The sequence below is a fragment of the Lates calcarifer genome, unplaced genomic scaffold (genome assembly GCF_001640805.2).
Source record: "Lates calcarifer isolate ASB-BC8 unplaced genomic scaffold, TLL_Latcal_v3 _unitig_950_quiver_259, whole genome shotgun sequence".
Lineage (NCBI taxonomy): Eukaryota > Metazoa > Chordata > Actinopteri > Centropomidae > Lates > Lates calcarifer.
In genome coordinates, this window is record NW_026118117.1 from 1,304,589 (window position 1) to 1,318,208 (window position 13,620).

General features: G+C 40.3%; 2 protein-coding genes across 4 annotated transcripts; both read left to right on the forward strand.

Moving 5' to 3' along the window:
• The first annotated feature begins 316 nt into the window (after nucleotides 1–316).
• Nucleotides 317–11,171, forward strand: pop4 (POP4 homolog, ribonuclease P/MRP subunit). Of its 3 annotated transcripts, none has more exons than XM_018672065.2 (7): nucleotides 317–443; nucleotides 2,317–2,372; nucleotides 3,355–3,584; nucleotides 3,719–3,796; nucleotides 3,916–3,977; nucleotides 4,826–4,927; nucleotides 5,870–6,693. In XM_018672065.2, the coding sequence occupies exons 1-7, from the start codon at nucleotides 437–439 to the stop codon at nucleotides 6,004–6,006; spliced, it is 672 nt and encodes a 223-aa protein (XP_018527581.1). In that variant the 5' UTR covers nucleotides 317–436; the 3' UTR covers nucleotides 6,007–6,693. The 3 variants fall into 3 exon arrangements, with proteins under 3 accessions (XP_018527581.1, XP_050925385.1, XP_050925384.1); XM_051069428.1 differs by lacking the exons at nucleotides 317–443; nucleotides 5,870–6,693 and adding exons at nucleotides 477–790; nucleotides 11,029–11,171; XM_051069427.1 differs by lacking the exon at nucleotides 317–443 and adding an exon at nucleotides 486–790.
• On the forward strand, nucleotides 11,138–12,860 carry plekhf1 (pleckstrin homology domain containing, family F (with FYVE domain) member 1). Its single transcript, XM_018672064.2, has 2 exons — nucleotides 11,138–11,402; nucleotides 11,853–12,860. The coding sequence occupies exons 1-2, from the start codon at nucleotides 11,138–11,140 to the stop codon at nucleotides 12,467–12,469; spliced, it is 882 nt and encodes a 293-aa protein (XP_018527580.1). The 3' UTR covers nucleotides 12,470–12,860.
• Nucleotides 12,861–13,620: the final 760 nt, after the last annotated feature.

Below are 13,620 nucleotides of genomic sequence, written 5' to 3' on the forward strand. Positions count from 1 at the left end.
CCATAGGGAGGTCAAAGGTCAGGCAGACCAGGGTCCTTAGAGACAGAGAGGTATTGTGACTGGACAGGAACTGGTGCAATGTGACCTTTTGAGCCTCTGAGCGGTGTAGTTCTTTACATAACATACTGCTCTTATTATAATCATAGTTGCCCCAGCTAATGTATTTTAGAGCTGCAAAATACATACAGAGCATGTTAAAGAGAAGGTAGAGTAAAAAGTAACAAGTGAGCTGCAGCTTTTCGATGGTGTGAATGGTGCGGTGCGTGGGGTTAACTGCAGGGGGCAACATCACGCCGCGCAGCTGACAGTGAGCCGGAAACACTAAAGAAGAAGAGGAACTGCGCTGCAGTTGTATCAGGAAACGTGTGCTTCCACTCTGTTTTCCTGCAGTCAGAAACGGTGCTGAATTTACTCACGTTTTCAGCAAAACGTGCCAATGGACGGTGAGTTTAACTTTCTAAGATGAAGGTAAAGTTACGCTGGTTTTCGCTTGTTTTAGCAGTCACACTCTTATTGTTCTGGTTCAGTCTGAGAGCCCTCATCCAGCCTGTCTCACCAGCTGTTAGCAGTAAAAAAGCTCCGATAGAGCCACCGTCCTGTCCACTGCAGATCAGCAGCTGATAGCAGACACTGTCGGAGCTAGTGGAGACTGACACAGAGGCAGGGGATGGCATTAGGGAACAGGAGAGGAGATGTTGGATTCTCATTCATCAGGTGGTCAAAGAATTACAAACCCATAATCCACAATCCCCACTGTAAACTGGCTGGATGAGGACCATTTCTTTATCAGGTAAAATGACAGACATCCATCACGTGTGTATGTAAACAGGTAATAAGTGGATAACATATTAGCTAAGAGAAGGCAACGTCCAGTGTTGCAGCTGTTTGAAATGAGTCATCTTTTAGTTGAATAATTAAAGAATACATAAACAAGAGTACGAATGTGACCCGGTATCAGATGGAAGATTGGTACTGAGTGTCAGTACCCAGCTCTGACACTAGAACAACACACTCAGACTCTTTCCCTGCAACATGCATGTCCTCTGAGGCATCACATTCTCATCATGGTCTGAGCTTTTGGGGACACATGAGTTAGGTTTATGTTACCTGACACTGCTTCGCATGACATTTACTGCTGTTATCAGTGAAGTAGTAGGAAGGCTGTGTACTTTCTCAGTCTGACTGCACACAGCATTACTGCAGTAGCTAGTCAGACTGCTCCATAACATCTGTTCTCTCCAGTCTCTTCTTTGGCAATTGCTGTGCTATCACTCTAAAGCAACAAAAAATTGACTTGACTATCTCAAATGGCAACTGTTCATACTTTGTATCCATAGGGGTCACAGAATGTAGACAAAGACTGTGTAAAGGTTATTACAGTACACATGGATCCTCTCTCCGATGAAGATCATTTATCATTGTCATGAGAAAGTCCCTGTCACTTTTTCTTACATGTCAATCGGGAAATTCCAGTATGGGTGTTGTCAAACAGAGAAGAATGTTTTATCTCCAGCCTGTACTGATACCTGGCATTTTGACATTGTGTGTCTTTCCCATACACCTGTGTACCAAAACCTGTCTACAGAATAAGAGGTAGACTGAGAGGGGGCTGTTCATTAATGAGTTACTTCAGCTTTTTTGGCTATCGAGTTTACAATCCTTCTACCGCAGACCTAGTTTAGCATTTCTGTGTTGCAATTTCTAATGGTCAACAGCTACACCGATACAAATGTGCAGTGTCTGCAGTTAGCTTACATTGGCTGATATATCAACCTAACTCCAGTTCTCACTTACATGTTTTTATAATACAGGTTTCCTGTCATAAATCATAAAGAAATTCTATAATAGATAAGGAAATCATAGAAACTAGTGACTTTTTTTTTTACAGCAGCAGCAAAATTAGGATCAGGCTGTAATAAAAACTGTCACCAACTGACCCCCAAATATAATCTTTTTATCAGCAACAATTTCAAAATCAGCCAGCTGACGTGGTTTGGGCATCTGATCAGGATGACTCCTGAGCACCTTCAGCTGGAGGTTTTCAGGGCACTTCCAACTGGTAGGAGACCTAGGTTAGACCCAGAACATTAATGGAGCGACTGTATATCTGGTCTACCTTCCGACCTGTTGTCATTGTTGGTTGAATAGATTATCAATCCATCCATCTATCCAAAATTACAGTCAAATGTACTTTCTGCTTGCAGGAGGCTGACTATTGCTGGTAACAACAACATAGAAGTCACTGCACTGATGCAGTGCCTCAGTGAGTTGGTCACATTTTGTGTTTTACTGGTTTTGTTTGTGTCATTTCAACAGAAGCACTTGTTCGAGCCAGGATTCCTCAAGACCTTGTGAAGGTTCTTGGTGTTGAGGTGATCAGATACTTCTCCTTTGACACATGATGTGCTGTGTAGTCTAAGTGTGAACTGTGTAAGCCAGATATATAGTCTCTCATGCTGATGACTCTTTCCAACAGAAAAGACAACTGATGTGAGCTAAAGACCAAAAACAATTAGTCAGTTAATCAACTGGTTGACAGCAAATTAATCTGCAGCTCAGTTAATTATTTTAGTCGTTCTGTTTCTAACAGAAAAAAACAAATGAATCTTCATCTCAAATATGAGGATTTGATGCATTTAACAAGTAAATGATTATAGTAATGAAAGCAAAACTAATGTTTGGTTAAGAACCTTTGTTTTGGAACAGTTACTGTTACATCTGTAACATTTGACTCTGCAAATCATAACATCCATTTTTCATTATTTTATTTTATAGACAAAATCAATAGAACAATTTAGAAAATAATAATCAGATTTTCAAAAACAAAACAAATTGTTTGTTGCTGTCACAATGACATCATACAAAATCGTTTTCATATTGAACCTTAGCAGACTGATGCTGTCGATCAATAAATGGCTCAGACACAGAAATGTCTGTGTTGATGTGGCAGATATAGAAATATAATTGCAGTACAATAATATATTGTTTTCATACATAAAATAATAAAAATATATTTGATCCTTATTTTTCTCAATTGATGTTTTATATACCAGGGACAATACAGGTGGCTGCTGTTACACAGGGAGATGTGTATACAGAGTGTCAGGCTGAAACTGAAGCTTTTCATTGAAATATCCTGCCTCAGTAAATACATTTGTCACAACTCTTGATTGCACACATTTTGGAGATAATTGCCAGTAACAATGACTGTAAAAACAGAAACATCAGTTATCACTATTATTTTCATCCATTAAACTGGATCTACTGAAACTACTTTGTTTTGTGCATTTACAGAAAAAAGGCGATCTCACATAACCTCTGTAAATGTACTCAGTCTCTTTGTCTCATTACCAGTCTCAGAGCAGCTCTAAAGCAGAGGCCTTCACCCAGGCCTTCCTGAAGAACAGCATTCAGCAGCATGCACGACATGACCTGAAGAGCATGTTGAGTCACAAGGCCGTGGTCCTGGGCTACTCCAGGCCCAAGAAGGACAAGACGAGGAGAAACAGCAAGAAAGCCAAAGGACTGAACGCTCGTCAGAAGAGGGCGATGAAGATCTTCCAGATCAAGCCTGAACACCAGAGGTTGGTCAGGAAACTGAAGGATGGATACTTACTGTGTCCCATATGGAAAAAAAAATGTATGTTTGATGATCTTGTCATGAAACATGTAATCCTCCTCTCTTTCCAGCCTCACTGTTTCTTCATTATCATTGTAGATACGAGCTCTTCCTGCCTCTGCATGAACTCTGGAGACAGTACATTATTGACCTATGCAATGGATTGAAACCAACATGGTAAATGAGTTTGGGGCACCACAGATTGTACTCTAACCTTCCTCATTAATTGCTCATTTGAAGCTATTGTAGTACTTGCAGTGTATATTGAGTCTCATGAACTTATACTGTTTTCACAGTAGTCCACAGAGTGTGCAGCAGAAGCTTCTGAAGGCTGACTTCCATGGTGCCATCATCACAGGTAGATTTTTAGTTATCTCTAAAGTTAACACCACAGTGACTTCAGTCAATAGCACTGTCCAGTGTTAAAGTGACATTTACTGTACAGACCCTGAGTTTAGTTTCATACAACTTGACCTCTCGAGCGCACTTTTTGTAATGGACATGGTGGGAACAGGTGTTGTCACAAATGGCTATGGCCAACACTACAGAACGTGCAATCATCCAAGTTTTCCAGGGATTTTTATTTTACAGAATATCCTTGACCCGAGCGCTGATTTTATCAGCATTTTTAATTTCTCCAAGCTTTTTGAGATCAGTGGGACCTGATCAGTGTAAAGACTAAACCATGTCTTTGAAGAGGAAGTAGTTTTGGGAAAAAAAATGAAGTTGGCATATGGAGACAAAGGTGGGACATTGTGACTTTGTTAACAAAAGATTGCACAAATGTGTCAGTAACAAGGACAACAACAACAAACTGAAAATAGCTATTACAGCACCAACACTGGGTCAGCTGAAACTATTAATGCAAAAATCCATCTTGATGGAATTTGTAGTTTCCGGAAGAACCAGTCAAAGACTTGTGACAGCCCAGTGTGTGTCCTGTCAGGTGTGGAGAAGATTCATGTTGATGTCTGTGTGTAGGAGAGAAAGCTGACAGTTTTGTCTCACAGCCTGGTTCATGCCAAGACTGTGCTCTATGTACACTGTTACTATGATGTGTGACCTATTTACAGTTGTTTTCTATACATGCGTATCTGTCACTATACTGTAACACGATCAGTTGAGTGTTACTGGATGAATTTCTGTGACACAGATGCAGATATAACAGAGCTGTGCTAACACTGCATTTTCTCCTCACTCCCACAGTCCTCCGGTCTAAATGTCCATCATATGTAGGAACTACGGGGATTCTAGTCCAAGAGTTTAAACATGTCTTCAAGATCATCACCAAGGAGGACAGACTGAAAGGTCAGACAGCTGAAAGTGTCTCACTCACTGAAACTCACCTTTAGCTGACTGTGTTTTAGCCAGCTTCCAACAACCACAATCATTTTTTACGTACAGTTATTTGCTTACACTGTTGTGTTACCATCTCATAAAATTCTGTTGTTTAAATTAATCAGAGGCACTGTTAACTATTGATTAAATAGAGGACACAGTAGAACATTTCACTGCAGACATTTTAATATAGCAGGGAAAGCAGAGGTGGAGCTGACAACATTAAAAACAACTGCATGCCCTATAGGTGAGCTAGCTCCAGGCTCTTGGTATTGTGCATGCTGGTTCATTGTCATGTCTCAGTGGGACACTTGCTGGACCTGATTCATCATCACCTGTCCTTTTCCTGCTATGAAAAGTTAAAATGTCTGCTATGAAAAACTAAATGCATTAAATGCATTTAACATCAGGAAAATATGAGTTGAACCTGTCACACTATTATACAAAGCACACCATTATACAGCAGTATACACAAAGGTATGAAAGAGGAAGCAGTCATATTGACTGTATTTCCTCACATTGAAGGAAGTGAAGAAAAAAGTATCTGGTTTTGCCCTTGATTTACATGGTCTATAGGGTATGAGTGGGTTAACTGTGTTAATGTGACAACATCAACGTATTTTACCGTTGATGTTTAAAGGCATATCATAGTAAAAAGTTAAACCAATTTTGTAAAACTTAACATTTAGCCATGAATCAGTTTCACAGATATGATCTGATATGAACCATATCAGAATTTTGACACAATACAGTATTCTGCTTCTGCAACCTCTCAGTCTTTCAGTCTATATAAGCCCCAGTTTGATGGCAGTGTTAATCACTCTAACCCCATTATGGAGACAGTTACTTCTCACCAAGTTAACACATATGTTCCTTTGTTTTTTTTCTCACACTCCACTTGACATGTAACAGTGATCCCTAAGAGGAACAGTGTGTTCACAGTGGAGATCAACGGCTTCATCTCTCACATCTATGGCAGCAAGTTTGAGCAGCGAGCCGGGGAGCGCTCCGCCAAGAGGTTTAAAGTGAGGGGAACTCTCGACTTGTAATGGCACTGGGTGCCAATGTTTTGGAGGACTAAAAGTCAGGAGAGCTCTGTCTCTTGCAAGTCTCTGTGGAATATCATAGTGAATTGCTGGAATTGCTGCCACTTTAAGGAGTCAATGTAGAAACACTGAGACAGGATTTTGCTGCATGTGTGTTGTTTATTAGGGCTTTGTTAAAAACCAGTGGTGTGTCTAACTGACTGTTGCTACATTCACATGGCGACTGTTCCGCACATGCTGTTTCTGATTAAGTTCTATAGTCAAATATGTCTGTGAGAAGATTTCATTCCATTCTGTCATTAATAAGTGTTCAACACCTGGGAGTGATGATGCTCACCCTGTTCATTAAAACTGGGTATCAGACTTACCTAAATGTCTCTGTTACAGATGTGGCACATTGAGACAAAAAGTTAATGCTTAGAATTTGAGAAATGTGTCTTATTTTGTTTAAAAAATGTTTTGGAAAGCCATGTTTGGGCCCTGCGATGGACTGGACCTGTCCAGGTGTACTCTGCCTCTCGCCCAATAGGCTCTTTGCAGTGTTGAGGACAGTGTAAATCTTTGTTGTAACATTGGGAAACATTATGCAGGACTTCCTTTTTCCTTTTTGTAACAGACAATGTGAAACATGGCAGTCTGTGAGTTGTTTGTGACTGACCACAAATACTGAATAATGATTCAGAGTAACAACACTGTGTCTGTGTGCTTTCTTGACTTCCCCTCCTGCACTGGGGAACATCTGAGCGCCTGAGTGCCAGTTTGCCCTTCACACATTCCTGCTGTTGAGAGATCTTTGAGTAGAAGTTGAGAGAAGTTGTTTGACCGGTTATATTAAACAAGTTGCAGGTGTCTGTAGTTTGACAGTGTGGATTTATAGTTCATTAAAGACGCATGCATGCAGAGGTTTCTGTCATATCAGGCTGGTGCTTAGGTTTGTTACATCATTTGAAGCCCTAAATATGTACACCTTTTGTACAATACTTTCTTTAATAATAGCACATGGTTTATTAAGCTTTGTCTGCAACACGGTCAGTAAGTCAGTCATTCACATTTACGGGCACATTAAACTAGCATTACCCTCTGCTTTAATTTGTATCATCTAAAAGGAAACAGACTCTTAATTGTGTAAAATTATGTTGAGGAATGCAACTTTGTTCTGAAGAAGTGAGTAGATGAGTGAACGCCATTTCACTTTAACTACTGTCAACGTTAAAATGGCTCACATTTTTGCAGTTTTTTAGTCGTTTAGTTGTTCAGTTGTTCAGTCAATTTGACACATCATAGCAGAAAAAGTACAGGTTTGAACAAAAGATTGAATAATGGTTGAATTCCATGTAGCTGCTTCAGTGTCAGGGTCTTGATATTGTTCATGGTGGCTCACTGCCACACTGTCGTGGACGCTTGGACAGAACATTGTTAATATTGCATAGGGGAGAACTGGGTAACATGAGCCTTTTTTATGTTTGATGATTGTACTGCAAAATAAAAGTGAATTTGTTTAAAATAAGTTATCTGATTACTATTGGTTTAGAACCAGAAGTCATATGACACAACCTGCCTCCAGGTAGGGATAAAATGAACCCTCTAAAAAGAATTAGCCTGCTCTCTTTTGCTCACTCCAGTTTTCAGGAACAGAAATGCCTTTTGCTGTGCTATGCTGGGTAAACTCAAATGCAACCTCTCTGCATTTTAAATGAATATATCCATGAAAGTCTGCAGATTTCTCAATGTGGCTGGTGAGTTCAAACTTCATGTCATCATCAGAGATCTGATGAGCTTTTGCTAGCCTGACATAACCTTGTTTTGTTGATATACCTCCTCAGTGGCATTCTGTCCATCTTGTCATTTGCCACAGACTGAATGGACCTCACTCAGACACTTGCTCTTCTCTTTAGATCATCCAAGGACTGTATGTATGCCTATTTAAACTTTTGGGGATAAATCGAGCAACTGACTCAGGTTGTCCCACAATCACTTTTCACCCCACAACCTCCAGTACAAGAGTATTTCACACAGTGGCTCAGGTCCCCATTTATGACTTTGTTTTGTAGCTTACATTGACTTACATTAACATGTAATAATGTCCAAAACATATCTGTTTTAATTAAGATATAACACGGATACCTTTAGTAGCATGATGAGTTCACTCAGCTTGAAGTAATTTATCTTTCAATGAGCTTAAGTCTAAGATGGAATGAGTAATGTGAACTATACTTCCTTAACTTGTGGTCACATGATTACGTTTGTTTATAGTTACCTAGGTACAAGGAGGGGTTCATTTTACCCACTGGCTCAACTTCCCCAATTCTTCCCCAACTGTGATTAAAAAGTTCCTGGAAAAATGATAAACAATGTTCCACATGGTGACAAATTCACAGAATTATCACCAAATCTGCAGATCCTCAGGTCTATGGAATGTTTTAGCCTCTTTTAGCTCACCCACAACTTTGCGGACAAAGAAAGTTAGCGACTAGCATCTGGCTGCTAAACAGCCAGATATTCAATTCAATTCAGTTTTATTTATATAGCGCCATATCACAACAACAGTCATCTCAAGGCACTTTTCATATAGAGCAGGTCTAGACCATACTCTTTAAAATATTTACAGAGAGAGACCCAACAAATCCCACCATGAGCAGCACTAGGAGACAGTGGCAAGGAAAAACTTCCTTTAAGAGGCAGAAACCTTGAGCAGAACTGGACTCAGGGTGGGCGGCCATCTGCCTCGACCGGTTGGGTTAAGAAGGAGAGGGGGGGGAGGATAGTGAAAGAAGAACATAGCATAACACAGGTTCCATATCAGATGTAAGGTGAGGCCAGTAATACAGCAGTAGTAGTGATAGTAGTGATAATTAAAGTATTAACTGCTAACATAGCAATATAACTAATAGCAGTATAAGTCATTTCTAATTCTAGCAGCAGGTGTTGAGTGGAGTTGTAGGAGCAGCAGGAGATATTTCTCTCAAGACTTTGATACTAAACCAGTTAAAAAGGAGAGTGAATATTAGGCTTACATTTGTGTCCAGAAACAATCATTGCTAATGTGGGTGATAATGGCTGCCTCAGAAATTGCTTCCTATTTGCTATTAAGTTTACTTTCCTACATTATCAAAGTGATCAGGATGGAGGATGTGTAGCACTCTGGAAGAAAAGCTGGCCAGGAAGACACAAAGAGAGAATGATGATGACCAAGAATACAGCTCAGTACAAGCAGCTCCAGAGAGGTTCCTTGGCTCATTTTGCTTTGTAATATGCTCAGTGAATTGACATGTTTACAAGTAGCTTTTTGGATGCTAAACTGCCTTGGGGACCCAGGACCTCAACATGGAGATGACTCAGATGATACCTGGTTAGCAGGCAGTAACACTGAAAAGTACAATTTATTGTACTTTTATTGTAAGTTATTGTAATATGTATTTGCATTAGATTTTTACCACAGAGACAGTTTGCACATGTGCAAATGATTAATAAGTTTAACAATAAAATTCTGATTCACAAATTCAAGTGTGTTTCCTGTTTTTCTACAGTCTCAGTCAGAGTTCATCTTTGTTCAATTTTGAATGTGCAAATATGTTCTGTCAGCCAGATGAAACACAGTTCCACTATTTGAAATGGAGACATCAGTGCTAAACTACGTATACAATTTGTGATTGCTCAGATCACTAATATTATTACGGGTCCTTGGGAATCTCATGATTTGGTTGGCTTCAATTGGACTTTATTATAGGCTCCAATGTAATATGAGCCAAACCAGTCACTGATTTTCTATTGTACTGAATTGTAAAATGGAACATAAATGGCAGCTAATTGATCAATAACTGGTCATTGCTAGTAAAAATAAATGTAATTCTGTTGTTTTAAGTTACATAAGTAACTTATGTGCAACTTACATAAGTAATATAGGTCAACTATCTAAAAATCTACACCATGTCATGAATGACTCTCACAAAACTCCAAAAGCAAACAGTTTAATTGCATCATGGTTATGACGGTATTAGTCTTACTCATAACATCTTGAATCAATTGAATCATCAGAGGCTAATGTAAACTCAGGCCCAGACCCAACATGGTTAGCATGAGCTTATGCTTATTATGTAGGTAACAGTGTGAATAAAGGAATGATTTTGGACTCAACTATTGTTACATGTAGTGCTCTTTTAGCCTCTTCCACTGCTCCCAAGTGGCCAAAAACTCAATTAATGCAACTTTGAATTATTCTCACAGGCAAGGTGGAAACATCTCTAAATTCTAATGCTCTTTTACCTGCTCGCTGGAGTTTTCCATGTGTTCTTGCTATGTATGTGTTTAACACTTACTGTAACCCTGCTGATCCAGATGTGAGTTTGGCAGCATAAACCTGTGGTTAATTTGTACACCCAGGTGCTGGAAGGAATAATTTAGCAGCAGAACATACAGATAATAAAAACAAATAAGAATTGGCAGTGTGTGGGAGTCTGATGACATTTTTTGTTTTCCCTGCAGCTGCTGGCTAAGCTGCTCAACCAGTCCAACCACTGCAACATAAGCTCTTGTCAGGTCACCTTTAGTGTATTTGTTTCTGGAAACAATACAAAAGATTTCACTCTCTGCTGGTTTAGTAATTTGCTGCTATGTTTTTCCATTTTCTCATTTTGTGTCATCCAAGAGTTGCAATGAAAATGTACATTCGTAATTTGATAGATCCATGGGCTGGAAGTCACGTGGTCCTCTGAATTAATTTTTTCTCCTGCAGTCTCACCTGACAGTAAAATTGATACATTCACTGATAGCCTCAGTCAAGACTTGACTGCACAGAAAAAGTAAGGCGTAAGTGCCAAACATCAGTCTTGATACTCTGTAAATGCTGACATTTCCTTCCTCAGAATCTCTTGTGTCACTTTTTCTCATTTCAACATATCGTAGCTCCCGCCCCTTTGCTTCCTGGTAAATGTGTTTGTCTTAAGGCTGAACTTACTTTGGAAAGCCCCATTACGTCACCAACACCTAAGGGTTTAAATGCTTCTGTTCTGCTGCTTGTTTCTTTAGAGAGACAAGACAAACACAAGACAGCATTTGCACCTACAGAGGTGTGGAACCACCAGCAGAAAGACTGAAAGAATACTGCCTTGAAAACAGGACTCTGACTGACTTGCAAATGAGACAGAAGGACACCATGGTGGACCAACTAACCTTTGAGCAGGAAAATCAAGAGCGGATCCATGCTGTTGAGAACTCCTTTGGGCCATCGGGGAAGCCCCTGTCCCAGCCAGGTCGGGTTCTGATCGGAGAGGGCCGGCTGATGAAGCAAAGCCGCCGGGGGCCACAACCTAAAGCCTTCTTCCTCTTCAGTGATGTACTTGTGTATGGCAGCATCATTCTGAACGGCCGCTGGCACAAAAAACAGCAGATCATCCCTCTAGGTGAGCACCTCATCTGCATCATCAGAACTCTAGATCCAACTAGACAAAAACTCCCCTGATGGAGTAAGATTAGGCTCATTTTAGCATTTTGAAATACTTTGACAGTTAAAAGTGAACCTCTGACTCACAAAGAGTCTTAAAGCTAAAAGCTTAAAAGAGAGAGAGAGAGAGATCAGAGGGACAAAACAGTCTGCTTTCACTTATTCGCGCAGGCAGTGGCAGTTACATCGTTTAGATTGGCTGATAAAAAATTAAAAATAAATTTAAATGGTCACAGTGGCAAAGAACTATCATTATGGTGGATGAAAGTGCTTCTAACCAGACACCCTGAAACAAACAATGTCTCTAGTCTTCTCGAAATAAGCAGTAAAGAATCGGAAGAGTCGTCCACCATCCCGTAGTGTCCACACGTTTGTTACCTTGTGTTAACAGTTTTTTTCATCATTTCAGAGGACATCCGGCTGGAAGACTTAGAAGACGGTGTGAGAATGAGGAACCAATGGCTGGTCCGCACACCACGCAAATCATTTTACGTAGCAGCCTCCTCGTACGAAGAGAAGCGAGCCTGGATAGAGCACATAGAGGATTGCCGGTCCAGACTGCTGCAGAGCAGCGGCCGCAGACCCGGGTCCACCTTCGCCGTCACCTGGATCCCTGACCAGGCCTCTGCCATCTGCATGCGCTGCTCTGACAAGTTCAGCGTGACCCAACGTCGGCACCACTGCAGGAAGTGCGGCTTCGTGATCTGTGGTGCGTGCTCCAAGAAGCGAGCGGTGATTGGACACATTCATCCGACTAAGCGGTTGAGGGTCTGCAGCATGTGCCACTTGAGTCTCCTGAAGACAGAGACAGAGGCCCGGGAGGTGACCCGTTTGAGGGGGGACAGCACTGAGAAGATAGGCTCCGATGAAGATGAAGTGGAAGGGTCCAGTGAAGAGGAGGCAGAGGAGCAGATGGAAGACCATGACCCCAGCAGGTGGATGGATTCCCAGATGGACTCCTGGTCCCCCTATGTCTACCTCAAACCAGAGCATATGAGGCCCCAAACATCAGTCACTCAGATTTAACCCTGTGTTGCACTTTGGGCCTTTCTTCAACATGGACTATGCATCAGCATAAAGATAACAAAAGAATAATGTATAAAGTCAAACTCTTTTGTACACACTGTATTTATTGATGTAAATAATGTGTCATTTCCCTGTGATGCTGTTTGTGGAAACACTACTGCTGTGAAGTCTTCATTTTATTTTAGTTTTGATGTTGTTCTCTGTTTTATGTCAGAGGATTTAGAGTAGAACACTTGAGGTTCAGTCTGCTTTACTAGATTTTTTACTTTAGACTGATTTCAGCCAAATGCGTATATGTCAGTGTGTGTGTGTGTGTACATGGGAGTATTTGGACTTACATGCATCTGCCACATTTGTGTTTGAAATAAACTATGAACGATAAAGCACTTAACCTGTCTGTGGTGTTTGTGTTTATCTACCAATAGGTGTGACAGACCATTCCTACAGACAAAATGAACATTCCTAGTATGGAGTATGGAGTAAGGAAAATTTATAGAGTTACAAAATGTTAAACAATCATAATGCTTTTAAACGTGTTGCATTGTTTGCAGTTTTGTTTTTGCACGTCCATGTTTAGGAACTGAAATGGACAGTTTTATACACTGATGAGTTTATTTTGTTTTACAGTAAAATAACCCAATTGTTGCCATGGGCAGAGTTCATTTTTTCAATAACTACTTCCTGTTCAAAGACATGGTTTAGTTTTTATAAAAATAGGAAAAATACATACAAAATTAATGCTTGGTCTGAAATCTCCCATAGGTGCTTGAGATTGAGATCTGGTAACTGTGAAGGCCATAACATTTGTTTAACATTATTTTCATATTCACCAAGCCATCCATTTAGTCGTCATATCCTGTGGATGTGGGCATTATGACCCTGGTTTCTGCGTAGGTTATTCCTTGTTTCCTTTATTTTGTCACCTGTCTGTATGACTGCTATGTAGGCTTCAAAGCTGATAACTGACTTCACTAACAATACCAAATGAAGTCCATGAAAATCCACATCAGTAAATTGATCAACCACAACATTCTAACTTTTAGTGTTGTGGCTGATCATTGTATACTGTGCAGTATCCCCCTACCTGCAATAACATATGTACACTAGCATTACTGATAAGTATGATGTGCTACAGTGGCCTTTATTAATCA

Coding starts and splice junctions, on each gene's coding strand:
- plekhf1 (XM_018672064.2), top strand. CDS start 11,138: ATGAGACAGAAGGACACCATGGTGGACCAACTAACCTTTGAGCAGGAA. Junction 11,403..11,852: donor ACAGCAGATCATCCCTCTAG/GTGAGCACCTCA, acceptor TCATCATTTCAG/AGGACATCCGGCTGGAAGAC.
- pop4 (XM_051069427.1), top strand. CDS start 769: ATGAGGACCATTTCTTTATCAG. Junction 791..2,316: donor GAGGACCATTTCTTTATCAG/GTAAAATGACAG, acceptor TCATTTCAACAG/AAGCACTTGTTCGAGCCAGG. Junction 3,585..3,718: donor ATCAAGCCTGAACACCAGAG/GTTGGTCAGGAA, acceptor TTATCATTGTAG/ATACGAGCTCTTCCTGCCTC.